The sequence below is a fragment of the Sceloporus occidentalis genome, unplaced genomic scaffold, assembly GCF_023333645.1.
Source record: "Sceloporus occidentalis isolate IW3139 unplaced genomic scaffold, rSceOcc1.0.p SCAF_2, whole genome shotgun sequence".
In the NCBI taxonomy this organism is placed as follows: Eukaryota; Metazoa; Chordata; class Lepidosauria; order Squamata; family Phrynosomatidae; genus Sceloporus; species Sceloporus occidentalis.
The window spans coordinates 142,015,912-142,043,172 of NW_028316982.1; the positions used below are offsets into that span (position 1 = coordinate 142,015,912).

The 27,261-nt window shown below is 39.8% G+C and overlaps 1 protein-coding gene across 2 annotated transcripts in view; it reads right to left on the reverse strand.

The window, feature by feature from the left end:
- Positions 1-27,261, reverse strand: part of KLHL1 (kelch like family member 1) — a 193,180-nt gene that overhangs the window by 25,920 nt on the left and 139,999 nt on the right. Inside the window, exon 7 of one of the 2 annotated variants that reach the window (XM_089507962.1) lies at positions 16,824-17,048. In XM_089507962.1, the coding sequence (XP_089364088.1) occupies positions 16,824-17,048 (225 nt within the window). Of the gene's footprint in view, positions 1-16,823; positions 17,052-27,261 lie in introns of both variants that reach the window. The other variant, XM_089507961.1, reaches the window with a different exon arrangement.

The window sequence follows — 27,261 nt, forward strand, 5'->3', positions numbered from 1 at the left end:
GCCACATGGCTACTCCTTTCCACATACAGTGAGCAGGCCCAACAGAGAAACAGAGTAGGCTTCTTCTTTGGGAGGCACTAGAATTCAGCATAGAAGAAGCCATGTGTGACATATACTGGGAGAACACAATGTGTCTGACTTTATAAGTTGTTATAACATTGTTTCAAGGTATTGCTGTATCAACAAGAATAACAACAACACTTATTGCACCATGTACAAAGCTTTTATTTTTTAAATATTCCAGTCTTCTTGCTCTAGTTTCTTGCACTGAAAGTACCTTATTTCTAAGAACAGAATATGGTTCACTTCTTGAATAAATCATTTGCCATCCATGCATTTTTGACTTCATTTTCTATGTATAAACAACAACGTTATTAGTTGAGGTCCTAGTGCATATCATACTTTATTTACATTTAGAGTTCTCTAGGTTTTTTTAATTTTCTATTTTCCATTTCCTTTCTGGCATGAACTGTCCAGTGGCTACTTTCCTTTCACATACCCCCCCCCCCCCCCCTTTGAAACCAATGGATCCAGGTGACTTGGAATGATACCAACTGAGAAGGACAAACCAGCAATAAATTTCTTTTTACTATTGTAAGTATTATTAATTTTTGTGTCTCAGGCCTTATTGACAAACTATACACCCTAGGTGAGACAAGAAGGAAAAGAGCAGTCAAATGAACATACAGCTCCCAGGCTTCTCTGAATGTTAAAGAGGCAGTGCTTTTCTTGTGAAAAAGGAATATTTTTTCTCCCCATCGTTATCTTCTTACAGCTAAATATATGGATTGCATATTTCATAGAGGTTAAAAGGATAGGAAGAGGATAGAGCCTATTAGACTGTCCTGTCTTCAGCAGCAATCAGACAGGTTTATTGTTGTTGTTTCCATTTGGTCATATTATCAAAGATTGTGATTCTTACTTTAGTATATGAACCTCAGTAAATAATATTGGTTTCCTTCAATATGGGGTAGCAATGTGGCTTCTAGAGTGCTTCTCCTAATCATATTGTAAATTGAATTGAAAAGGATTCTTCTTTCTTGGCTGCCTGCTTGCCTACTATAATTTTGTCTGACAGCAGCAGTGACAACAGCAGCAGAGGTGAAAAAGTTCAGCTAGAGGGGTCCCCCTTTCTCTGCTCCTCTGGTGCTCTGAACTTTTCCCAGGGCACTTGAGTTCTTCTTTTGATGCCAAATATGCTAGACGTCAGCCATCGTGTACTGACACAGACAAATCAAACACCCTTGGGGAAAAAAATCGTTCCCATATTCTCTGATACCTGGGTGCTGCTGTTATAATGTTCTAGGAAAAATAAGGATGGAGAGTGCTGAAGGACAGCTCTACATATACCATGGAATGGAAAAATGGCCAACAAATGTATCCTAGAGCAAATCACACTTGAATTATCCTTAGAAGCCAAAATGACCAAACTGTCATACTTGGGACATGTCATGAGATGACATGATAGAAAAATATAATAGTGGTTTGTCACATGGAGGCAGTAGGAAAAGAGTAAGACCACATTACAGGTGGATAGACCTAAGCAGGGTTGTTGATGACAGAGTGTCTTGGATGGTTCTTATTCATGGGATCATCATACGTCTAAAGCAACTTGACAGCAATTAACAACAATGGACAGATGGATATTTCTTGTGAGATACCTTTGCTAAATCAACAACAGACTTGTGCTCAAATGGTAGCAAATCAATAGAGAATCATGAGTTACAGCTGGGGACTGATGGAACACTTTGGAGAGATGGTCAGACCCTGTGGCACTTTCAGTGACATAAATGGAAACATGATGAGAGGCTTGGAATAATCTGACTTTTTGTCAGATTTTGGGACAGAATCATTGGAAACCCTGCACCATGGCAATGTAACAGTAATCCTTCTTCACTGCCACTATGGTATCCTCACAATGCCATCCAGCAGAGCTGTCTCAAGTGGTCAGGGGCCTTTCATATTTTGGCTCACAAGGTCAGTATGTAAACAATTTAGCAGCCTGCTGGGAAGAAATTGCACAACACTTTACACATCACTGTTTTTATCCCACCAAGAATATATATGGGACAGGTTTCAGGGGCTGACACTCTTTATAAGATTTTCTTATTTTAATAAGAAAACTTAATTAAGGGTAGTTTAATGTTGCTGAAAACTGGGGGAAGCAGCTTTTATTAAATATGTAGCCCTTAGGGCTTTAAAAATAAATTAAAGAAGCATCTTCATTCTTTGGAAAGTAATAAACCTGCAGAGGTTGTAAAAATTTCCTAGGACCTTCATTTTCAAACATACTGAAAGTTCATGTTGCACATCTGTAGGTTTAAGCAATTGTATCTTGGATTGTGTGCATGATGCTCCATTTTCAATCTGTGCTTTCAAAGTGTTTATAAGAAAACAATATGCAGATCAAAGAAAAGCTGATTTAAATAAATAAGGGAAAAAAAGCAAGGAAAATTTGCCCTGGAGAGAAAAGAGAGTGATGTGTGATTCTTTAATTTACTCTCATTCTAGCAATCCTGCATAAAATCAAAATGGCCTGATAAGTTTGTACATTGCTCCCATTATAGAGGTCCTGTTAAAGATCACTGGGTAAGAAAGGCTGTTTCAGGATTTTTTAGGCAGGGAGAGGTTAAAACTTTCTGCCTTCTGCATGTCCAGTCAAGATTACTGCTTCCTTGCTGTTTACCAGCGTGGAAACAGTGGTTTTAAACATTTTCTTCTCTCTACAGTGCTCCGGGTTGGGATTGTTGCTTCTATGCCAGGGATAGCGCACTTGAAAAGCAGTAATCCTGGAAGCCTGTCCCTATGCCAAAACATTGAAATGAACAACTAAATAACAAATAAACAACAAAACCTTGCAACACGAACACTTAAACTTAAATGTCCTTATTGTGTTTGGTGGGGGGAATTCTGAAATATTATGTTTTATTTTTGAATTAATATTTTGTCATGGTTAAAGTCTGGATTTTTCAATGTAATGAGAGAAGAAAATTATAAATAAAGTATGTCCAAAAATACTAAATGAAGTTCTTTACATGACAGAATTAAATTGTGGAGTTAAAATATAAGGCAATGGTAACATTTGAACATTTTTAAAAAATGTACTGGATTGCAGATTAGGGTTATCAGTAGTGATGGATTACAGCTCTGAGGAACGTTGCTTATTTTATTGAAACCATCTCTCAGTTTTTCCTGTTTTTCCTCAAAATTTTCCTTTCCAAGAAAGAACCTCAAAAACCACATGGCTATCTCACTTTAGTGAACTCATGGAGTTACATTTCGCTTCACTAGGAAATTCGGTGAGGACACTTTTGTTTCCCTGAAAGCCAATGTTTAACTTCAGAAACCCTCCCAACACACACACAAATAAATAGCAAAGGATATCCATCTCCCCCCTCCCCATAGTTCAGGATAGCTGGAAAGAGGTTAGAATTGGTATATTTCAGTTTTTAAAAACCTAGTTCTTATTTTCTCCCAAATGTCATTGCCTTGGCTGCAGAGAGAGAGAGAAGAAGAGGCAGTATCTACTCAACTTAATCCTCAGCCATTCCTTATTATTTGTGTGCCCTTATTTAGATTGTAAACTTGAGGGCAGAGAATTGTCAAATTAACAATTTGTAAGTCTCTCTGAGGAACTAAAGGGGGTATAAATACCCTAAATAAATAAATAAATGGCTGAACAGTAAGAGTTTATGTACAAAGGAGAGTGGATCATTTTGCAGGGAGCCCTTAAAATATCAGCATATTCTGAACAATACTTGTGTGCTATAAGCATAACAATCTACTTGGAAGTATTTTAAGTTTTCTATAAAAATCACCTTAAAACATCCATCTCTCTTTTGTATGAAACCCCTTTTCGGTAGCCTTGTGTTGAGATCTGCATGGAAATGAATTTGCACAGCTATGCCAACATGAACGTACCAATTTTCAACCAACCAAGATTGCTAAATAAGTGGATCATCATGTGGTGGTTGCTTGATATCTCCCAATTCAATTCAGATCTCACTACAATTTAAAAGAGAAATCAGTGAGAGGAAAAAAGTTATTCTGATATCTCTCACTCATGTCTTCTGGACAACATTCAGCAATCCAATACAACATCCTCAGTGAACAAAATTATAGTTTTTGTATTTCCTACTGGAAGATATTCTTCTCATGATTATTAAGAGTGATAAAACCTAAGTTCAAGAGGGGCAGTGGAATGATTTCCACTAGGGAGAGAAACAGAATAGTTTTCTCTTGACCTGTATATCTTTGCCAGTTTATTGGTCTACTCTTTTTGTGAGTTTCTCCTGTCTCACAAAAAGTATCAAGTCTAATATGAGTAACTAGTGCAGGCAGAGGAAACTTCCATTTTTCTTTTTTGAATTTCTTACTAGATTTTTTTTAAAAAAAAACCTTATTGCAATACGCCAAAGAACTTAAAATTATATTTTGCAATGCTAATGAGTGATGGTATATGCAAGACTCATTTTTTCTGTGTTTGAAACCAAAAAAAGATTTTAAAGTCAACTTTTCTTTTTTTAAAATATGGTGGTAAACTTAGCTAACCTTTCTTGAAATTAATTTCTTTCTTTTCCTCTCATAAATTTTAAAAACTCATAAGGCAAACATAATAAATGTCTGTTAAATAACTGACCTAAGCCAAAATGGGATGTAATTTTTCCAAAGGTAGGTTTGTGTAGATGTAATTTAAATAATGGTTGTAATTTGATTTTAATTAATGATTATTTACCAGATGGAAATTTCTTGATAATGTTGAATTGTAAAGCTACTAAAATCATTAAGCAAAGCAATATGGAAAAAATGGGCTTAGACACAATTTTATAAAAGACTTTTTTTTGGGGGGGGGGATTCTTTCTGCTTGACATCAGGCTCAAAGACAGGCCTAGCAATTACAAAATTATTCTACACATGTCTTTGTTTTTTATCTCTTGTATAAGTCTATATATTCATGAAAGGTATTATTCTTAATCTAAAAAGAAAGAATAACATTTACTATGTGAAGCTTGTGATTGCTTTTTGCTTCATATATAATCAATTTTTGGTCAAACATAAGATAAGTACACACAGATTTCATCTTCAACTGAAATGAGATGTTTTCTGTCTTGCTCCTGATGTTTGTTAAAACCCAAGGGAACACATTCCAGGATTCCCAGATGCAACCAATATGCAACTCCTGTCCTCATAGTCTCACATTTCACTGCTGTGGGGACAAGCTGAGTTGTGCTTCCATAATCATAACACTGAAGCACTGGGTTATGGAAGGCACCACCATCACCACCATTAGCAACAGATCCTTGGCTGCTCCCATCTTCCCTCACATCCCACAAGAGGGCACAGAGGAGAAGAATGTGACTGCACAATTATCTTGGTACCTATTGTGCACCAGCAACAAAGTGGTAAAGACAGAGTCACTCCACTTCTCCATGTCTTTGTTCCTTCCAATTCCTCCACTTAGCAAATCTCTGCCCATTTTAAGGGATTAGCCTTTGTCTTGGTCTGGCTGATCTCTTATGAAACCCCTTGAGATTTCTAATAGAACTTTAGGGTTCTGGGAAACCCTGATTGAGGAATTCTGCTTTGGAGTGTCACACAGAAGATGTTTTCAGCCTATACTCCAGAAGAATGAGAAGAGGTCATGACATCATCATGCCTAGTTATAGAAGATAATTGTAGAAGTCTCTCCCCCCCCCCCCCCTCCTCAGGGGTGAAACAGATGGGGAAAATAAAGTGGCTTCCAGCTGCTTTGAAGGCAGGTGAAATTATAAGATACACACCTTGAAATCAGGTGGAAACTGAAATGAAGCCACACTTCTGGGCTAAAAAACAGAACAAAAAGAAGCTGGATACTCCAGCTCGCTGGGGAAAGTGTGCATCTTTGTGCCTGCATATAAACAGCCAGGCATCAGTGTGGGACTGTGGCAAGAAAAGAAAGAAAGAAAAAGGAAAGGAAAGGAAAAGAAAGTGCAACAACTCCAATGGATGTAATTACACTGTACACAAACCAGACAGTCCAACAGAGGGTTATGGATTGGGGGGGGGGGGGGGGTTCCATGACTGTGCTTTGGCAATGTATCACTAATACACCAATGCACTAATGCCCTGAACCAGTGGAGCATTGCATGTGCAACTGTGTGGCTGATCAAAGGAGTTGCCATCCAATGGAATGGCATTGGGGCAGAACATGGAAGGCAATTGGAAGTTGCAGGTGGTGTGTTTGTGTGATGGTATGCGTGAATGATGGGAAGGTGCCAAAAAAAATAAAAACAGTGGTGCTGCTTTTTGCCACTGCAAAGTGTTCAGCCTTGGAAATGGGCTGCTTGACGGAGGGGTTTAGACCTACTTTCAGAAAACTCAAGATCTAGCTCTTAAGGCTTACAATGCACTAGAAGCATCTCACAAAAAGATGCTTTGGGTGAAATAGACTGCCCCAAAAGGGCAGATTGGGGTCACCCTGGCACTTTTAAACCAGCTTCTGAAAAGGAGCAGTTTTTCAGCACTCTTTTTCACGCTGGCTCCTGGTTGGGACATTGTTGGAGTGGCTTTGGGCTGCATTTCAGGCATGCATTGTATAAACGCCATGTCCTGAACACAGTCCAAAAGTGGACCATTTGTCCCTTCTGTTTCGGGCCTTTGAGGAATCATCAGATCTGCTTAATAAAATTCATATTTAATATTAAAATTAGGCCATTAGTATTGATTTCTGAAATCAGGTTCAGCCTGAGTAGCTTTCCTAACAATTCCATGTAAAGTACTTGTTTCTGAGTCCCCAATGGAACTAAAGAGCTTCTAGTGATTTCAAATAATACATTCTACTTTGGAATAAAATAGAATGGCTGTTTGAAAGCGTAAGGAGAAAAACAAAATTTATCACCAAATTTACTCAAATATGGTAAAGCACGGGCATTTGAATGATGGCATAGAAAACCATGAAAGGTATTGGAGGAAAATATCACTTAAAATAGCAAATTTGAAGTTTCTCATTGATTCCTTGTACTTTTAAAATTCATTAAACAGTTTTTGCTGTTCAGAAGAACACACAAAATCCCAAGTGTCATTAAAAATACAGGATCATTCTTTCCCTTCTTAGGGACAAGATTAAACAAACTGTGACATCAGAGATATGTGATATATCTCCTGACATCTTTTTTGAAAGCAGTGATGGGTGAGGAAGGAGACGGATCTAGGCCACTCCCATTGGGAAGTGGGGTCTAAACTTTTAATCTTGTACTTTAGTTCTGATTTTCCCATCATATCTAATAGCTTTAGGAGGCAAACAAATCAGAGTTATACTATGAGGAACTCTTCCATCTTACTGGGCGTGATTTAAATCTATCACCTTCCTTTAGTTGCTTTTAATAAAATAGAAAAATGTTAGGAGTTTCTGGATTTCAACACAACTCATGATAACTTTCTGCCATCTTATAAGTGAATTATATCTGATAGTGTAATGTAGGTCATGTTTCCTCAGATATCCCATTGATCACAGGCAAGCATATATATGATAAAAGTGTTAATGGTGCAGCTTTAAAATATATTTAAAAGTGTAGGCATACTTTCACAGCCACCCTCTAAATAGACTACACAGATATGCAATTATGTATTAAACTTTAATGTAGCCTTGAGTACAAGAAGAAGTCTGGAGCAGAAAGGTCACCACAAACTTGGCACAAATGGCTGCCTCTCAGCAGCAGTCTAGCAAGTTCATGTGGAGCCAGATTTAGGTTGGGATAGTAGGTGCACCGAACATGGCCAGTAAAATAAATATAAACAAATTAAAATAATTAAACACACACACACATACAAATAATATATTTTTGGGGCAAAAATAATGCACAGGTAAGCCTCAACTTGACATGCCATTTATAAGAGAGAAAAATAGACAGTATTCTGTCTTTCTCTGAAATTACAGGTGCCTGTGACAGTTGAAATGTGCTCCAGCAAGGAGATCTGGGCAGCTGCTTCTGGTAGCAGTAGTTTCTCTCCCCCCACACCTCAATATTAAAAGAGTTTCCTAATATTATTTTCATTTTTAAAAAATATCTCCTCCAAAAGGAGATGTTAATTTGTTTTACTGTCTTGGCATGTCTCTCTCTGGCTTTGCTTCGCGAACGAAGATTCAGGAAGGACTCATCCCACGCTTTGTACAAGCGCGTTGGTGACTAAAAAGGCCAATTCGGGATAAACAGGTCTGGTTGCAGAAAGCACAGCAGAAAGTCTCCTTGGGTGATGTTTCCAGGTTGCGGTTCTTTCTGCGTTGTCGTTTCTCTTCTAGGCTTCTTCGACATGAGCTTTTGAAGAAGGCTGCAGCGTCATGGATAGTGCGTCTCCATGCCTCCCGATGTGAGGCCAGGGAGGACCATTGTTGGTGATCTATCTGGCCAAGCCTGAGATGTTGTTTCAGGGAGTCCTTGTATCTCTTCTTTGGGGAGCCCCTCTTACGCTGACCCGTGGTGAGTTCACCGTAGAATACTATTTTGGGGAGGCGATAGTCCTTCATCCTAGAAATGTGTCCTGCCCAGCGCAGCTGCACCCTCAATAGCATGGCCTCAGTGCTGGTGATCCCTGCTTGCTCGAGGACAGCAACATTTGCCACATAATCAGTCCAGTGTATATTTAGAATTGTGCGTAAACAGCACTGATGAAAGCGTTCAAGGAGTCGTAGGTGTTGGCGATAGGTGACCCATGTTTCAGACCCATAGAGGAGAATAGACAGTACAATGGCTCTATACACACTGATTTTTGTGCTTCGCCTCAAGTGTTTGTTACTCCAGACTCTTTTGTGAAGCCTTCCAAATGCGCTATATGCCTTTGCCAGTCTGTGATCGATCTCTTTATCAATCTTGGCGTCTGAGGAGATGATGCTTCCCAAGTAGGTGAACTGCTGGACAGACTTAAGCACAGATGTGCCTACGGTGATGTGGGGATGGTAGTGTTCTTCCTGTAGTGCAGGCTGGTAAAGAACTTCCGTTTTCTTCAGACTGACTTCCAGTCCAAAGACTTCTGCAGCTGTAGCAAAATAAGATGTTAGGCATTGCAGAGCTGCTTCCGTATGGGCAACTAGGGCAGCATCATCAGCAAAAAGCAGCTCACGGACTAGATAGTTAGAGTCTTAGTGCGGGCCCTCAGGTGGCTTAAATTAAACAGGCTACCATCAGTACAGTAGCGTATGTAAATGCCGTCTTCTTCTTTGAGATCTGCTGTAGCCCTTTGGAGCATCATGCTGAAGAAGATTGTAAATAAAGTTGGAGCAAGAACACAACCTTGTTTTACACCATTAGTTATTAGAAAGGGCTCCGAGAGAGCATCGCCATATCTGACTTGACCTTGCTGGCCTTCATGTAGCCAGATGACCATTTGGAGGAATTTGGGGGGGGGGGGGCATCCTACTCGTTCCAGGATCTGCCACAGACCTTTTCTACTCACAGTGTCGAAGGCTTTGGTGAGGTCGACAAATGTTACATAGAGTCCTTTGTTCTGCTCTCTACATTTCTCTTGCAGTTGTCTGAGGGCAAATACCATGTCTGTAGTGCTCCTATTAGCTCTGAAGCCACATTGGCTTTCGGGAAGAAGTTCTTCTGCAATGGCAGGAACTAATCTGTTCAGCAGTATCCTTGCGAGGATTTTTCCAGCAATGGAGAGCAGTGTTATACCTCGGTAGTTCAAGCAATCCGATTTTGCTCCTTTTTTCTTGTACAGGGTGATGATGACTGCATCTCGGAGATCTGATGGCAGTTCGCCTTTTTCCCAGCAACTCACAAGGAGTTTGTGGAGTTTAGCATGGAGTGCATGACCTCCATGTTTCCAAGCTTGATACATGTCTTGATACATGTATCAATAAGCTTGATACAAGCTTATTGATACATGTCTTGGCATGTATCAATAAGATAATTCTGATATTAAATACATCACTGGTGGTCCATGGTCAGAACAGAACATGTGGTACTTCTTCTTCTTGTCACTGTGGGATAAAGCATCCCTTTTGTTGCTCACAACTAGCAGTGGAATATGTAATGCAAATGACTATTTTGGCCAAGTCCATCATTTGGTTTTTAATTAAGTTGCACACTTTTTATCTTGATTTACTTGGACATATCCATTGACCAATACAAATACAATTAATGAAGCATACAAAGAGAAAACAAGTATGGTTCAATAGTATAAAATATTCTACAAAAAGCTAAAGGTAAGTATTTTAGCCATTTGTTTCTTTACTAATGTCCACAATCTGTTCTAGCTGAGTCAGCATAATAAGAAAGGATTATATCCACATTTCTGTTAGAAAATGCTGTTGAACTCTAATGAAATTGCTGATAAGGATAGAAATTATTAGTCTATGTTCCCACTGCACAGTGATTTAATCCACCACAAACACTGACAGTCCTGTTGTTAAACTGTTATAGACTGTGATTAAAATAATAAGGAAAAGGAATAAGAACATAGCTATCATTACACCTTGATTTAAAATGCAATACCAATTCTCCTGCAGAGATTGAAAGGATTGTGAAAGTTATCTACTGCCAATTAATTGAAACAGACTTATAAAAGGAAGGAATTTATGGCAGCAGAAAGAGCATTGTGGTGTAGTTGTCCTGGAATACTGAAGCCATGGGGTGGGGGAGGGAGGTGAAAGATCCCTATGAATTTTAATTCACTGATTCCTGTGCCTGGAGTGTCAAGTTTTCTATAATGCAAATTGTGAATAGATGTCCTCAATCACTGAAATAAATTTCCATTAAAAAAACAGCGAACAACTAAAATAAAACCTATGTCTGAGAAGGAACTTGCAAAATCTGTAACAAACAATTTGAGTTCCCATTAGTATAATCCGAGACAGGTCTCCTTGCCTGCCTACCTTCCCTTAGCTATCATTTCAAACTGTGTCGAGGCTTAGATTCATAGTTTGAAAAGCATGAGAGGCTTGTATATGTTCCATCTCTACTTAATAAAGAATCAGCATCATTTCTCCAGACTTTGAACCCAAGGCCTCATCTCCCGTTTCTATATATTTATAGGAGATTATTGCATGGCCATTTTTGTCCTGGCGGTGCACGGGACAGGATCGGGGTGGAACAGGGAAAATAGGTGTTATCACAGAAAATTGCTGGTGTGCTGCCGCCCGACCATCACACATCCCCTTGGCATGTTCTGCTAGCCAATTTTGGTGGTACGTAAGCTTTCTGTACCACGAAAATTGACCACCACAGAGTGCCCAGGGGGTGAGTGATTGGTTGAGCAGTAGTGCAGCAGCAATTTTCAGTGTGATAACACCCATTTTTCCCTGTTGCAACCTGATCTCATCCCAAGCACGGCCAGGGTAAAAATGTCCATGTGATAATCTCCATATGAATAAGTTACTGTATAACTGTGAATGTATATAATGTATATAATGTATAGTATTGTCAGAGGCAAAGCTCCTCTATAACGCTTTCAGAATATGAAGAATCCAATGGAGCTTTGAAAGCTTGCATCATGTATTTTCTGTATTTTTGGTTGGTCCAATAAAGTTATCACTGTTTTGTGGATTTTGGATATTGTTGTATTTTGCTGTGAAGCCAACCCATGGATATGCTTTCTCTATAACATGGAAGACACAAAAACTGAACTTAGGGCTGGAATACACAGCCCTTAAAAGATGCCTTCAGGACGTCTTCAGAATGTGGCGTTTACACACTGCATGCTCTGATGACACCCTGAAGCCACCCAGAAGCTGGGCAGCCACCCAGAGGTAGGCATCTTCAAGATGGTCTGGCAGTGTGGCATTTAGACACCAGACACCACTGGAGTATCTTGGACCTTTAATCACAGCAGCATTTTCGAAGACATCAGAATTCATACAATGGGGATTCTTTCATATTCAGCAAATGATTTTTAAGACTGCTATAGAACCATGGCACAGCTGCCAAAGACGCTTTTTCCACGGTCCCAAAAGGAGTGGATCTTTGCTGATCCTTTTTGGCCCTGGCTCAAGGCAGATTGAGGCTGCGGTGTGTGGCTACTGTGGCCACAATCCGTCTTCAGAAGGGGTGGCTTGAAGCCTCCCCTTTCTCCCTGTCTGTTTTCCCCCTTAGCTACAGGGAGCCAACTGCCGCTGCCGCTGCCACACCCCCACGCCACCGGGGAAGGAGCTGGGAGAGCTGGTGGAGGACTACTTCTGCCGCTGCCCCCCCCCCCCATGTCACCAGGGAAGAAGCTCCCCAGAACTGCAGAGGACTGTCTTGCCGCTGTGGCGGCGTTTTACCAGGGGGGAGGGGTCAGTGAGAGAGGCCCCTCCTGAAAAGCCGGCTCCCTGGCCTCCTGAGGGATGCTGCCACACCCCCCACGCCACCGGGGAAGGAGCTGGGAGAGCTGGTGGAGGACTACTTCTGCCGCTGCCCCCCCCCCATGTCACCAGGGAAGAAGCTCCCCAGAACTGCGGAGGACTGTCTTGCCGCTGTGGTGGCGTTTTACCAGGGGGGAGGGGTCAGTGAGAGAGGCCCCTCCTGAAAAGCCGGCTCCCCGGCCTCCTGAGGGACGCTGCCACACCTCCCACGCCACCAGGGAAGGAGCTGGGAGAGCTGGTGGAGGACTACTTCTGCCGCTGCCCCCCCCATGTCACCGGGGAAGAAGCTCCCCAGAACTGCAAAGGACTGTCTTGCTGCTGTGGCGGCGTTTTACCAGGGGGGAGGGGTCAGTGAGAGAGGCCCCTCCTGAAAAGCCAGCTCCCTGGCCTCCTGAGGGACGCTGCCACACCCCCCACGTCACCGGGGAAGGAGCCGGGAGAGCTGGTGGAGGACTACTTCTGCCGCTGCCCCCCCATGTCACCGGGGAAGAAGCTCCCCAGAACTGCGGAGGACTGTCTTGCCGTTGTGGCAGCGTTTTACCAGGGGGGAGGGGTCAGTGAGAGAGGCCCCTCCTGAAAAGCCGGCTCCCTGGCCTCCTGAGGGACGCTGCCACACACCCCCACGCCACCGGGGAAGGAGTTGGGAGAGCTGGTGGAGGACTACTTCTGCCGCTGCCCCCCATGTCACCGGGGAAGAAGCTCCCCAGAACTGCAGAGGACTGTCTTGCCGCTGTGGCGGCATTTTACCAGGGGGGAGGGGTCAGTGAAAGAGGCCCCTCCTGAAAAGCCAGCTCCCTGGCCTCCTGAGGGACGCTGCCACACCCCCCACGCCACCGGGCGGAACTTTTTTTCCCCCCCTGCTATTTGTATAGGGGTGTTTTCATGTATTCTTAATTATTTTATAGCATATGATGTTTGTACAGGGGGGTTGTAATTTGTGATCTATGATGTTTTAACTGTTGTATTATTGTTGTTCACCACTATGATCCTTGGAATAGCGGTATATAAATAAACCATATTATTATTATTATTATTATTATTATTATTAACCTTATGTTTCAGAGACAATAGCAACTTTTCAGTACTTGGCTTGGTCATGGGTCATCACACAAATTTTAACCAACCAAATGTCACTCAGCAGAATGCTTATAGCATGAAAACATATGTTTTGTTCTCTAACATTTTATTCTTAGATGTTCTTCATTTCTTCTGTCTTGATTTCCCTTTTCAAATTTATGTGTTATAATTATTATTTGCAAGATCAGAGTGGCAAAATACAAAGGAAACATTAACTCTAGCCTCTTGTTATCCTTGTGGACCATTAATCACAGCAGCATTTTTGAAGACATCAGAATTCATACAATGGGGCTTCTTCCATATTCAGCAAATAGTTTTTAAGACTGCCACTTTTTACAGTAGCTTTTGCAACATCAAAACAAAAAAACACCAAAACCAGAGGATAAGAAACTATGTATAGTATCAGTATATCTGAACCATGCAGACTGAACTGTCACCTCTCCTTCAGGAAATGAATAGAAAAGCTGGCTTTAAGTAGCAGATACAGAAACCAGCTCTGTAAACCATATTTCAGTCTCTAACTGAAATGGAACCATATGAACTATTGTCCTCGGAAAGTAGTATGTGAGAGCATAGCTTAGGAAGTTTTATTTTATATTTTAAAAACCTTACTAGAACCCAGGTGGCTTATAATAAAACAGGGTAAAAGAAATAAACTTAAAACATGAAATAACTGCATGCACAAAATATTTTTAAAAAGTGAATAAAATAAACACATAGTAGTCATCTAGTTAAAAGCTCCTTCCAATCAGTTGATAAATTCACTAAATTAAAACAACTTTTGTCACCAACAAAAAAACAAAATAAAAAATAAAATAGCAAACAATCAAGATGGGGAGCAAACCAGTCTAACTTCTCTTGACAGGAAGTTCCAGAATTTGGGATGATCCATTAAGAAAATTCTCTCTTGCTTCCCTACCAAATGGACGTTGGAGGGTAATGATACCAAGAAAAATAAGAACAAAAAATATGGGCAGTCTGGTGCTTAAATTAGCCAGATCCAAGTTATACTGGACTTTTTAGGGGAAGGGGATCCTCTCCCCCCAAGATGGGCGTGGTTTTGTATGACTCCATACTCTTCTAAAACAAAAACATGTGCATTGGTTGCAGCAACAAACTTTAACACCTCTCAGACTCCAAACATAAAGCTGGTCTTCCTTCAGACTTTTCCAACAAATGAGCAAAACTCAGCAAAGTCCACGTTCTATTTCTGAACCGTCTATTTTCAAAGATTAATGGCAGCTTGAAAGCACTTCTCTGCCACTTCCAATCAGCCTTCTTTAATATATGGCTGGGCCAGGCCCCTGCTCCCACTGTTGACCCTTTTCGTCTGACTACATTCCCTCTAAGTTGTCCTCTTCCTGGGCTCGACTCCCTATCTCTGGCTTCTGATGCCATGGCTCCAGTTCTCCCTCCCACTGAAGGTCTCTTAAATGAATAGGTCCTTTGTCCCTAATTCCAGTGAATCAGTAGGGTCCATTGTACTGATGTAGACAGGATCTTTGAAGAAGTGAGGGCCATTACATGCATACGGGATCCTTACCCTTCTTGGCTTCTAAAAGCAGATAGAGGACCAAGTGGGTAAGGGGTGTGGTGAATGCCTCACTGCAGCAAGACAGATTTCCATCCTGCCTAAAGGAAACTGTGGTGAGTCTATTACTGAAAAAAGACCTTCTTGGATCCCATAATTCTGGATAACTATTGACCAGTCTCTAATATTCCATTCTGGAGTGAGTGGTGGCTCAATTCAATCTGGCTTCAGACCTGGCTATGGGACAGAAGCAGCTTTGGTCACCTTGATAGATGACATATGCAGTAAAGACAGGGGGAGTGTGTGCCTGTTAGTCCTGCTAAACTTCTGAGCAGGTTTTGATACCATGTACCATGGTATTCTTCTGAGCAACCTTTCTGGGATGGGACTTATTATTATTATTCAGTAGTTCCAGTCTTTCCTGGAGGGGTAACCCAGAAAATGGTATTGGGGGACTCCTGTTTGACTCCTGTGCTGTTTACTTGTGGAGTCCCACAGGGTTCTGTTTTGCCCCCTTGTTATTTAACCTCTACATGAAACTGCTGGGAGAGGTCATCTGGAAATTTGGCGTGCAGTGTCACCAGTATGTGAATGACATTCAACTCTATCTCTCCTTTCCATCTGATTCCAAGGAAGCTGTCTCTGTACTGAACCAATGTCTGCTGTCAGCAATGAACTGGATGATGGCAAACAAATTGAAACTTAATCCAGAAGACAAAGATGCTCCTGGTCAGTCGTAAGGTAGATCAGGGAATAGGGACTTTGCCTTCATTGGATGGGGTTATACTGGTCCTGAAAACTCAGGCTCATAGCTTAGGTGTGTTTCTTGATTCAACTCTGAGCTTGGATGCCCAGGGTTCAGCAGTGGCCAGGAGTGCATCTGCACAGCTAAAACTAGTGTGCCAACTGTGCCCATTCCTTTGAGACATCAGATCTGGCTATGCTGACATGTGCCTTGATTACATTCCATTTGGATTACTGTAATATACTCCACTTGGGGCTTCCTTTGGAAACTGTAGGGAAACTTAGTGGGGTCAAAATGCCACAATCAGAATGCAGACTGGGGTAGGCTTTTTAAAATCATGACAGGGTGGCTTTTATATGGGGTATGTTTTTTAGATTATGTTTTTTAAACTTTTGTATGTTTTAATCTTAATTTTATACTGTTTTAATTAGATTATTTTAATTGTTTTAAAAGTATTTTTATCTTATGAGATGCCTTGGGTCCCTTTTTAGGAGAAAAGTGGCATAAAAATTAATTGATTGATTGATTGATTGATTGATTAAATAAATAAATAAATAAATAAATAAATAAATTTCAGTCAGTGTTTTCTGTTCAGTGTAGATTTTTCTTATGCCCTTTGGTCAGTTAAATATATATAGTAAGACTTAGCACACAAACATCACACATACAGACATCAGGATAGCAGACAAAAGCAGTAGATTAATTTTAAAATATTAAACCAAACAGGGTGCTGCAAAACATTCTGTATCCATTTGTCTGTGCAAATACCATCTGAGGAGGCTACCATGCCTCCATAGACTTCCATGCAGGTCTGTGAAAAACTGAAATTTGTATGAGCATTTTGATTTCCTAGTGGTACTTGATGAAAAGCATGGAAATTTCCATTTCATGCAGGTTCAATTCAAATTGGAATCAGGCCAGAGTCTGAATCAAATTGGTACCCAATCCAAATAAATGAATCAGGCCCCAAATAAAATTTAGAAGACTTTGCACTATCCTTGTTTGTGTTGTTGCCACAAGATTCCATTTAACTTTCTTGTTCAGTTTGTACAAATGTAACTACAGGCTGTGATGGTGACCATTAGGTTTTCCATTGCATATTAAACATTTTGATCACAGAAAACTTTTGGAAACATAACACTTACCTAAGCCATGCCTATGAGTTGACATTGGAGGCAAAATAGTCCATGCCTTTGTCTTTGGATTGTAACATTCAACAGTGTTTAATGTCTTTAAACCATCCCGGCCTCCAATAACAAAGAGCTTGTCATCAATGACAGCCACACCAAACTGAAGTCTTCTGCCATTCATCACTCCAGCTTGGATCCATATATTTGTCCTGAGATCATACTTCTCTAGGGTGGTAGCACCTGCTAAGAAACATCAATGATGTAATTAATAGGAGCATTTCTGCACAAAACTCTATACCTGGTTTATAGACAGAAGCAATAATACAATTCAGCTCTTCCTTTTTTTTTTTCAATTGAGAAAACAATGTATGTGATAACATATGATTATGTTTTAGTTTTATATAGAAGTGTGTGTGTGGTGTTGAATCCAGGCAAAATTCTGAATCCAAATAATAGCACACACAAACTTTCTGACTTTTTTCAGTGTCCAGAAGCTGAACTTTGTAAATTGTACTACCCACCTTTTCTTGAAAACTAGCTAATTGGGATATGGAAGACAGTAGTTATGTTTAATTTAAAACGATGGAATTCACATTTCATTGAAGCCCCTTCTTTCCTCATATTTCCTTTGCCTTTGAACCTCTATCTAAAGCCTGTGTTTAAAGATTTTTGTATCCCTTTTTTCCTGCTACAGCTCCACCCACTTGACTCAGGGCTTCTCATATCACTGGTGCAAATGTAAGATGTGTTGCAGCTACTTTCATGGTTTAAATGCAGATGAGAAGTGGCTAGAACCTATTCACAGTCTCAATTAACAGAAAATAAAATAATGCATTCCACATTTTTGTAGGAAGGATATCTAAATGAGCTGAATTTAAAATACTCCAGTGAGGGGGGATGACTAGTATCAACTGAACTCCTTATGTGTTTTGTTTTCACACTCACACATCCAAACCATGCTTCCTTTCCAACCATTAATTGCCCCACAGAGAAAACTGCATTCATTATAGTTTGCAATTAAAGGTTTCTAATCTATTTCCTTATAGAGTGATAAAAAGTTATTTTGTATAATATATGTATATTTTAGAATGAAGGTTCTTTAGAAAATAAGCAGCACTCATCTAAGCAAAAATAAACTTTGTTAAAGCTAAAGTTTTTTAATAGAAAGTATAATTTGAATTCTATTTGTATCCCAGTGTAACAGCACAATAATAATCTAGATGCCCAATTGGATGTATTAAATTCCCTTCTAATTTGCTAGGCTACAAGAAATATGAACTGATTTGTGCATTCAATTATCTTAAAGTGTTTTTTTCCCACAGCCCTTAATTCAAAACTGAAACTTTATACAAATGAATTAATTCACTAATTAGAACAGACCAAGTACAACACTCTTTAGTTTAGTTTTTTATTGTACGGCTAAGTATATGCACATGATACACATTTGTTGCAAGTTTCATGAATTGTGCTGTCTATGACTAACTTCTTGACTTTAAAGACAGCAAAACAACTGAAACTAGAAGTTGTGTCTTTGTGTATTTTGAATACAAAATAGCTAAACAACTGAAACATTTTAACTGTGAATTAGTTTTGGTATTATAATGTATAAATTAGAGCTTAACTTTAATGCCATAGGTTTGATGTGCAAAGGTGATGAAATTTTCCCTTTTCCCTCTTGCAGCCTCAGTGGTCTCAAAAGTTAGCCTCAGAAGGTTATTCATTAAAGCAATTTTGTGCGGTGTATGAGAAGTATGGGGAAAAGAAAGATTTCACTTTTGATTCTCCTGGGAGATGTATCCCAGAAAAAGGTAGTCCACTGGATCCTGAATTTTTTGGGAAATCGGTTTTGTTTTTTTTTTTTAAATCTAAACCATACTTATTCACCAACCTTTGCAATTACTTGTGAATATATTTCTCTCTTTCTCTCTTGCATGCCTTCCTGTGACCCAGTGAAGATGAAAGAAAGAAGTTGCTCTGCATATGAAAATATATATTTGGGGTATTTTGTATCCCCCTGACTATCAAAATGTTTGACTATGGGTTTCTTTAGTTAGGAGTTTAGATTGGGAAAGTGTTGCTTACTGGTGAGCACTGTTTGCATACACACAAGGCTGGCAAAGCACTTTTCATAGAATATGAAATCTAACATGATTTCATTCTACAAAAAAAATGTTTTCATGACAAGAAAAATGTCATGAAATGTCATGGTATGAACAATTTCATGAAAAAGTGTTATTAGAGTTACAACTTAAATCTCATATCAAGATAAATCTAAATCTAGATGTTTGTCACAAGTAAAATATTTAATAGAAATTAAAGGAAAATAAAAGATGTGTGTGTGTGTGTCTGTGTATGCCTTCAAGTCTTCCATTGACTTATGGCAACCCTATTAATCTGATAGGGTTTTCTTGAGCAAGGAATACTCAGAGGTAGTTTTGCCAGTTCTTCCTCTGAAATATAGTCTATAGCACCATTCATTGGCAGTCTCCCATCCCAATACTAACCAGAACTGACTCTTCCTAGCTTCCATGATCAGATGGGATCTGGTGCCTTTAGAGTATTTAGGTACATAAACATGCATGTGTATGTCAAACCCAAAGGATTAGATAATATCTCATATAACAAGAATATAGTCATCACACCCCACCAAAAATCTCCACACCAAACATACATTTTCATTTCACCTTGTGTGGTCTTGCCTATAATCTAGTAAACTAGGGAAATGCAGTTATGACAGATTGTGTCTCCTTAGTATCTATGGCCGGTTATTTGGCAAGAGATGTGTTAAGATTCTCACTGATAGTTTGCATATCCTTACATTTTTTCCTTATCCTTTCTCCTTTCATAGTGGTAGAGTATATTTCCTCTCTTCATCCTCTGAGGAAGATTTTGCATAGAACTGATGTACATTTAACAAGGCTTTTTTATTAGTTGCATTCAATAGTATAGTGGAAGTAGGAGGGACATCCTGTACCAAGAATAAGGAAAGGTGCACATATTCCATTACTTTTACTGATGTAATTATGCAGAAGGGGAAGGGAGTGGCAACAACAGGAAAAGAAGAGGAAAGAAGTAGAAGCAACCACTTCTATAGTGCCTTGACCCTGGTGAACTGCTTCATGTTGCCATCAATACTCCTGCTTCCGTGTGTGTGTGTGTGTGTGTGTGTGTGTGTGTGTGTGTGTGTAGAATCCTGAACTACAGTATTATTGCTCTATTTCGCCGTGTAAATGATCTAATATTATAGGATTCTTGGCTATGTGTTTTTAGTATACTTAAAGTGTACTAGAAAAACACACACAATACTGCCTGTAATATTATTTGCAGAAATCTGACTCTCTGCAGAGCAAATGGAAAAAGCAAGCCCACAACCTTTTCTCTTCCTTCTGCCGAGGTTCTTTTATTCCCCTAAAGAATTTCTCCTTCATATCTGTGTCAATAACCCAGTTCAATCACATTTGTTCCACCTCAATAGATTTCTTTTTATTTCAACAGATACCGTTGCAGATCACTAGGCCAAGGTCATCAGTTTGCACCTACTCAGAAGCAGCAACTCTAAATCTTGAACAAAATGGTCAATGGTATATGTCAGCAGCAACTTCAGCAGTAGCAGAATCAGCAAAAGGGCTTCTGGGGTAAAATGATTTACAGAATCTATTGCAATACCAGTCACTGCAAAGAGATTCACCCTGAAGCTATTTCTATGTTGAATATTAGAGCTGTACAGCTAATTCATCCAAATCCCAAACTGGATTGGGCTGATTCAAACCAATCTAAATTGGGCCCAAACTAGATCAGATTGGTCTGGACAGATTTGCTCTGAAGCAATTAAGGCCAATTAGATGATATCAAGACACACAGAAAGAAAACCAGTAACTTTCTCTTTGAAATGTTGCGAAAGGGCACCATTTAAGGAAATGCCAACATGGGGAGAAGGGAAACTGGACTTTGCTCACTGATGTTTCTATCTTCCAATGAGGTGTTTATGGAGAGTTATAGTAAAGAGAATATATTCAATTATCTTTTGTATTTTTGGTTCTGTTAGCAGCAAGAACATTTCTGAAAGAGCCTTATTGGTGCTTGGTGGCAGTTTTGTGTGAGCTGTAACTTGGAATTCTTCATTCTTCATCCTACCAGCAATCAATTTTAAATCCATAGTTTTTGTGGGGTTTTTGGGCTGAGTGGCCATGTTCTAGAAGAGTTTCTTCCTGACGTTTCACCAGCACAGATGCTGGCGAAATGTCATGAAGAAACACTTCTAGAACATGGCCACACAGCCCAAAAAACCCACAAAAAGCTATGGATGCCAGCCACGAAAGCCTTCGACTTCACAATCTTAAAACCTTTTCTTTTAACCCCTTTCTATCATCATACCTACTTTTCCTTATTCTTTATATATTTGCTGTTTATTTGAGCGAGTATATTAACTAGACTCAGAGCTCTGAGTGTTCAGGGAGCAAGTTGCACTAAAAAAAAAACCCAAACAAAACAAAACTTCCACCACCACTTCCAAAAAACACCAAGAAACAATGTCAGAGAAGGGACCAACAGGAGAAGAGCAGTCTTGGTGAGGATGAAGTGAATTAGCAGGAGTAAGAAGGAATAAGGGAATTGGAGGCAAGTCAAGAAAGACAGGAAAATCAAGAAAAAAGGAGTGCAGACTCAAAGCCCAGAGAGTTCAGGGAGCAAGTTGTGCGTGAATAGATAAATAAACAGACCAGTCCAGAAAGGGCAGCGGAAGAAGAGGATGACAAGAGAGGAACAGACTTGGTGGGGATGAAAAGTGAATTAGCAGGGATACAATGATCAGAGAAACACAGAAGGCAGGCAAGTCTAGAAAAAAGGGGAATCAGAGTCCAGTGAATCAGCAAACATATTATTCAAACTCTTTCAAGAAGGCCAAATTGTACAGTGTTATAATGTGAAGTAACCTCCAACCAATTTCTCACTTGTCTTGCTGACAATTTCCTTCTCCAGACAGTGGGGGAAGTCAAAAGGGGGATCAACCGTGTTAGACCTCATCCCAAATCATAATCAGACAAAACTGCTCAGCAATGTGGAAGTAGTGGAAATTTAAAATTAAAAAGGGGAGTCTAAATTTCAATTTGAATTGAGTCTGAATCAGTCCAACATTAATTGTGACAGAAAGTGAAAAATCATACTGAAACCTAAATCAATAGTACAATTGCACAGCTTCAATATATATCCCATCCTTGTCCCATCCCGTCCCAAGTACGGGATAATCGCGATGTCATGCAATGTCATCTGATATTCTTGCCCCAACTGTGTGATTGTGATGGGAGTGTCCTGCTTTGCTTCCATTACTTTCATGCATATGATAATCTCCTTACTTTACTTCACGTCAGCACACTCCAAAAGGTTTTCTCTCCGTGGCCATCTGATTTCAGAGTTGCCCTCACACCACCGATGATGTCAACTCTCCTCATAAAGTAACAGTACCCCCTCCTATAATTAACCCTTTGTTATGTGCGGAGAAGGCCCTGATAAATAGAGGGGCTCTCATTTATCACAAGGTTTTAGTAGCAGCATTGGTGGTGACAATGCAACTGGAGTAAAATGGCCACCAATAAGACAACTTGTTAAAACATGATTTCATAACAACAGATTGTGACACTTTGAATCCCTCTCCCCAACGCTTCTGGTCTCAGAGGTGAGATGAAAATATAGTAAGGATAGAGAAAACAAGTCAGCTAAATAAGACCGCTGTGGCCTAATGATTGCTCTCAATTGTAGTTCCTCTGCTCATTCACCTCAAGACCAAATACTGAAAACCATATGAACACATGCAAATTCACTTCAGAGTCAAAATACAGTGTCTAATGCAAGCTACAAAAATTGAAATTCAGATTTCAGGCAGGTTTTTTAAAGTGCGGATCCCCAGAGACTAATTTGTGAGAACAATTCCCGCCCCTCACAAACACACATAGTAGGGAAAACATTGGTTGATTCATTATTATTATCTCATCAGGGGACTAAGGGAGTAAGAGTCTCACTCCCCTTTCCATCTCTCAGTGTGAAAAAGATAAAACACGTTCTATGGAATATTATACAGCCTGTGTTAGTTATTCAAAATGGGATCAAACCTTTGTGTGTTCCCCTAGAAAGGCATCTATAGTCCTGCTTAAACCACCTGCTGAAACTAGGAAGTCCCTCTGTTGTTAAAGACTTTATGCATTTTATCTTCTTTTTCCTGCTGTCAATGGCTTTCTCACCTATCCCCTGAGTACCTACACTCCATCTGGTGAATCCATAACCTACTTGACCTAGTATAAAGTAGATTTTGATGTTGGGCCACATTGAGACCTCCAATAGAGCAGCCACATGTGCATGTAGTTAAATTAATTAGTTTTTCTTTAGAACTATAAACAAGCATGAAGAATTGCTTGCTGTGATAAACTTTCATAGCAGGAAAGCCTGGCTATTATATGAAGTTAGGAAGAACTAATTAGTGTCTCTTTCATGTTTGGGGTAAAATGATACACTGGAGAGCAATTGGAGAGTGAAAATCCACACTATTCTCTGTGTATTCCAGAAGTGTCTCATATATCATGCCTATTGGAAAATGAGAATATTGTTCAGTTCTTCCATCAAACGCTTACTGTATTAAATGTTTTATCAGTCATAGAGAACAGAACTGGCATTAGAAAAGACCTAACAGAAATAATTTTTTTAAAAGCAACTCAAGACCTTCAAGTAATAATGACATACTCAAAAAATGTGAACACTGAAGCAACTTAAATACCTTTAATATGCTTCTTTATTTTGTTTGCGCTTAAGCATGAACATTATGCTGGTATGTCACAAAACGTGGCATTATGTTACTAATTAATTGCTATTAAATCACTCTTGTAGGACTGCAGTCCTATGTAAACTAATCTGGGGATTAGCTCCACTGATCTGTGTGGCACTTTCATCCCAGTGATGGTCTTACTAGGGAGCCCTGGTGACACAGTGGTAAAATGCCAATACTGCAGCCATAAGGTTGTGAGTTCAATCCTCGGCAGGGGGCCAAGGTCCACCCAGCCTTCCATCCTTTCATAGATTGGTAAAATGAGTACCTAGCTTGGTAAAATGAGTACCCAGTTTGTTGGGGGCAATTGACTTATACACTGTAAACCACTTAGGGAGTGCTAGTTCACTAATAAGCAGTATAGAATGTACTTGTTATTGTTATATTACTATTGCTATTACTAGGTGTGCAAATAGGGTGCCACCAACCTAACACTCAAATATACCTTTACGGAGGTAAATCCATGTGCCTGTTAGACTTTGTAGGGAGGACTTAGATCTTGTCTGCCTGGGCCAAAAGGCCCATACCACCAACACCAACACCCATTCTAGAATGCATGTCCCAAGCCCTGGTACCAGAGCAAGCAATCTGAAGAACATCTAGCATGTTCCAGAACCAGGCTATGACAGTCTTAGAATGCAGTAAAATAACATACCTGTTGCTCCATATTTCCCCTTTATTCCTGTGTCATGCCATCTTCTATCACTACAAGTCACTTGTTCTGAGGTCAGAGCCATGAGACCATTGCTAGGCAACTTATTCTGACCTCAGAGGCAAGCAACCAACTTTGGCAGCAGACACACTAAATGGCTCAGCAGCATGCTCACATAGACAACCACCATGGCACAGGAACAGAGGCTGAGGTAATGGGGGCAGGTCAAGGCAGCTGCAGGGCCAGATACTTTGGGCAGCCTCTGGAGTATCCTGGCAAGTGAAGACGAGGCACTGCCATCAGGCCTCCCTTAAAGGAACTGCGCCCTCTCAGAAGGCATCCAACTCCATCCTGGCCTCAGAGGGGGAGAGAGGGTAGGCCAATGCCATCAGGCCTATCCTTAAGATACAGATCCCTCCATCTGTCCATCTGCCATGGTCCAGGCCTCAGAGGGAGAGAAGAATGCTGGACCTGATCCCCTTCCCCTCAACCATTCCCTTCTCCTTTTGTGTCGTGTCTTCTTAGATTGTAAGCATGAAGGCAGGGAACCGTCTAATTAAATGATTTTATGTACAGTGCTGTGTAAATTTACAGCGCTATATAAATAAAGCTTAATAATAATAATAATAATAATAATAATAACAGGTGACTGAGAAGCTTATCACTCACATTATTTTCCCTGTTATGGGAAGGGAAAGGGGATGCTCGGGGCCACGCGCGACTGGGAAAAACTGGATTTTATCACACAGCAAATTGTCCTCAAAATGGCCCCATTCCGTTTCGCAACACCATCCCCATTCAGTGTTGAGGGGCGCCATTTTGCTCGGTTGGAAAACTTCCAACCCGAACATTTAATGCTCCTCAGCACTGAATGGGGACGGCTTGGCATCGAAGGAGAGAACAGGACCATTTTGATGACAATTTGCTGTGCGATAAAATCCATTTTCCCCCAGTTGCGTGCGGCCCCAAGAGTCCCCTTTCCATTTCCATAATGGGGGAAATAATGTGTGAGATAAGCTTCTGAGACTGAGGCTTAATCTGCAAGCAGAAACAATTCAGTTTGACACCACTTTAACTGTCATGGGTCAATGCTATGGAAAATGGAGATTTGCAGTTTCTTTTGGTACTGAAATTCTCTGACAAAGAAAGCTAATTATCTCATAAAACTGCAAATCCCAGAATTTCATACCACTGAGCCACAGCAGTTAAAGCAGTGTCAATGAGAGTCTATGGTTATAAGTAATGAGGTAGGTTGGTTATAGATTGCTTGATGCTTGGTGAAGGGTGTGTGTGTGTGTGTTCCATGTGCCGTAAAAAAATGCCCCAACTTACTTATTTTGGGTAACTATGGCATAAGTGAAGGATTTTAATAATATGAAATGGACCAAAGACATAGTCCCATAAACTGAACAAGCATCTTCTCTATAATACTATGGACATTTTTATTTCTGGATATTTTATTTCAAGAGAACAGAAACAAGTGAGATTCTTCTTTCACCTGCTCATGTATGACTGGCCCAGAAATGTTGAACTATTCCCCCTGAAAATCTGAAAATAGCTCAATTAATGTCTAAACCAATAAGAACTTTCCCAAAGACCATTCATTCAAACCAGCCTTCTGTGCAAAGCAGCTGAGACAGTTCAATGATTTCATGCACAATTTTGAAGACATCCTATCTCTAAAATTTCAGATAGTAAAAGGGAAGACAACAGAGTCCTTCTGACCATAGGAGGTTGCTCTAAACTCTAGTTTTCCAAGAGGTAGTCCATCAAGGGAACCTCTATGCATGCAAAGCAACAAAAGAGGAATTGGAGCTGGGGACAAAAGCACACTTTGGAAATTTTCAAAAATTTCCTTGATTTAGATTACTGCAGTGGGAGGTTCTTATATGTGCACAGCAACTCAGTGTATGTGACATGGTTCTGCTGACCTACTATAATTTGTTTATAAGATACACTGCATAGAATCACACCACAAACACAAAAGCAAATGGATTAATCCAGGGGGTGCAGATACTGACCGCAATGTTGCCAGTGCATTGCCCTTAAGAATACTGTTCATTTCTTTGTGTCAGAAATATTTATGAAAGCCACTTGAATGCTTCTCTTTCCCTTTGTATATGTTTTTATTACTTTGTCCCTGCTGCAAGCATTTCTAGTACACCCTAACGTACTTCCGTAAGATCTCTCCTTTTAAATTATTAGGATATGAAATATAAAAAATATTTTTAATAGCACAATAGACCAAGGACTTCCAAGTAAATAGAAAGGTGTTTCTTTTAATTATAATTCAAAGAGTTCTAACTTACAACTTTTATGTATGGAATACCACTTAAAGTTTCAATAATTTTAACAAATTAGATCTGGATTTATTCTTCAGGAGATGTATAGATTGCCCAAGGTCAATTTGTCTATTCACCGACCTCTCTAGGTACATAGTCAGAAACTATATCTACAGGACCAATAAAAATAAAAATAAAATTATACATGACTATCAAACTTAACTGTAATTTTATAGCTATATAAAACCTGTTTGTTTGAACACTATTCACATTTAATTTACCCGGTGCTGATAAATTCAGCCAGACAATTTTGTGCAGCCATATCCCCAATCAGAATCAGAAATACCAGAAATACTAATCCCCAGAACTGAGGAAGGAAAGCTTATAAATTCATAGAAGATTCAACACAAATGTTAAGTTGCTGGTCAAATCAACAAATCCAAACCAAGCATTCTTAAATGACAAAACAGAATCCCAGAAAAATGAGTTAGCATATAAGAGATTAAAGTGCCTTAAAAATTAAATGTAATTCATTATTTATGTGTTCATTGGACAATACTTTCCCCCAGAAATGGTTGCAACACACATTAAAAAGTCAAGAGAACGATAACTTTTATAGTCTTTGGATAGGACCTGTTCATTTAATGATTCAGGGCAGTCCTCACTTCTAGATCCAGAGGCTGTAGAAGATTATTATGCTCTGGAGAA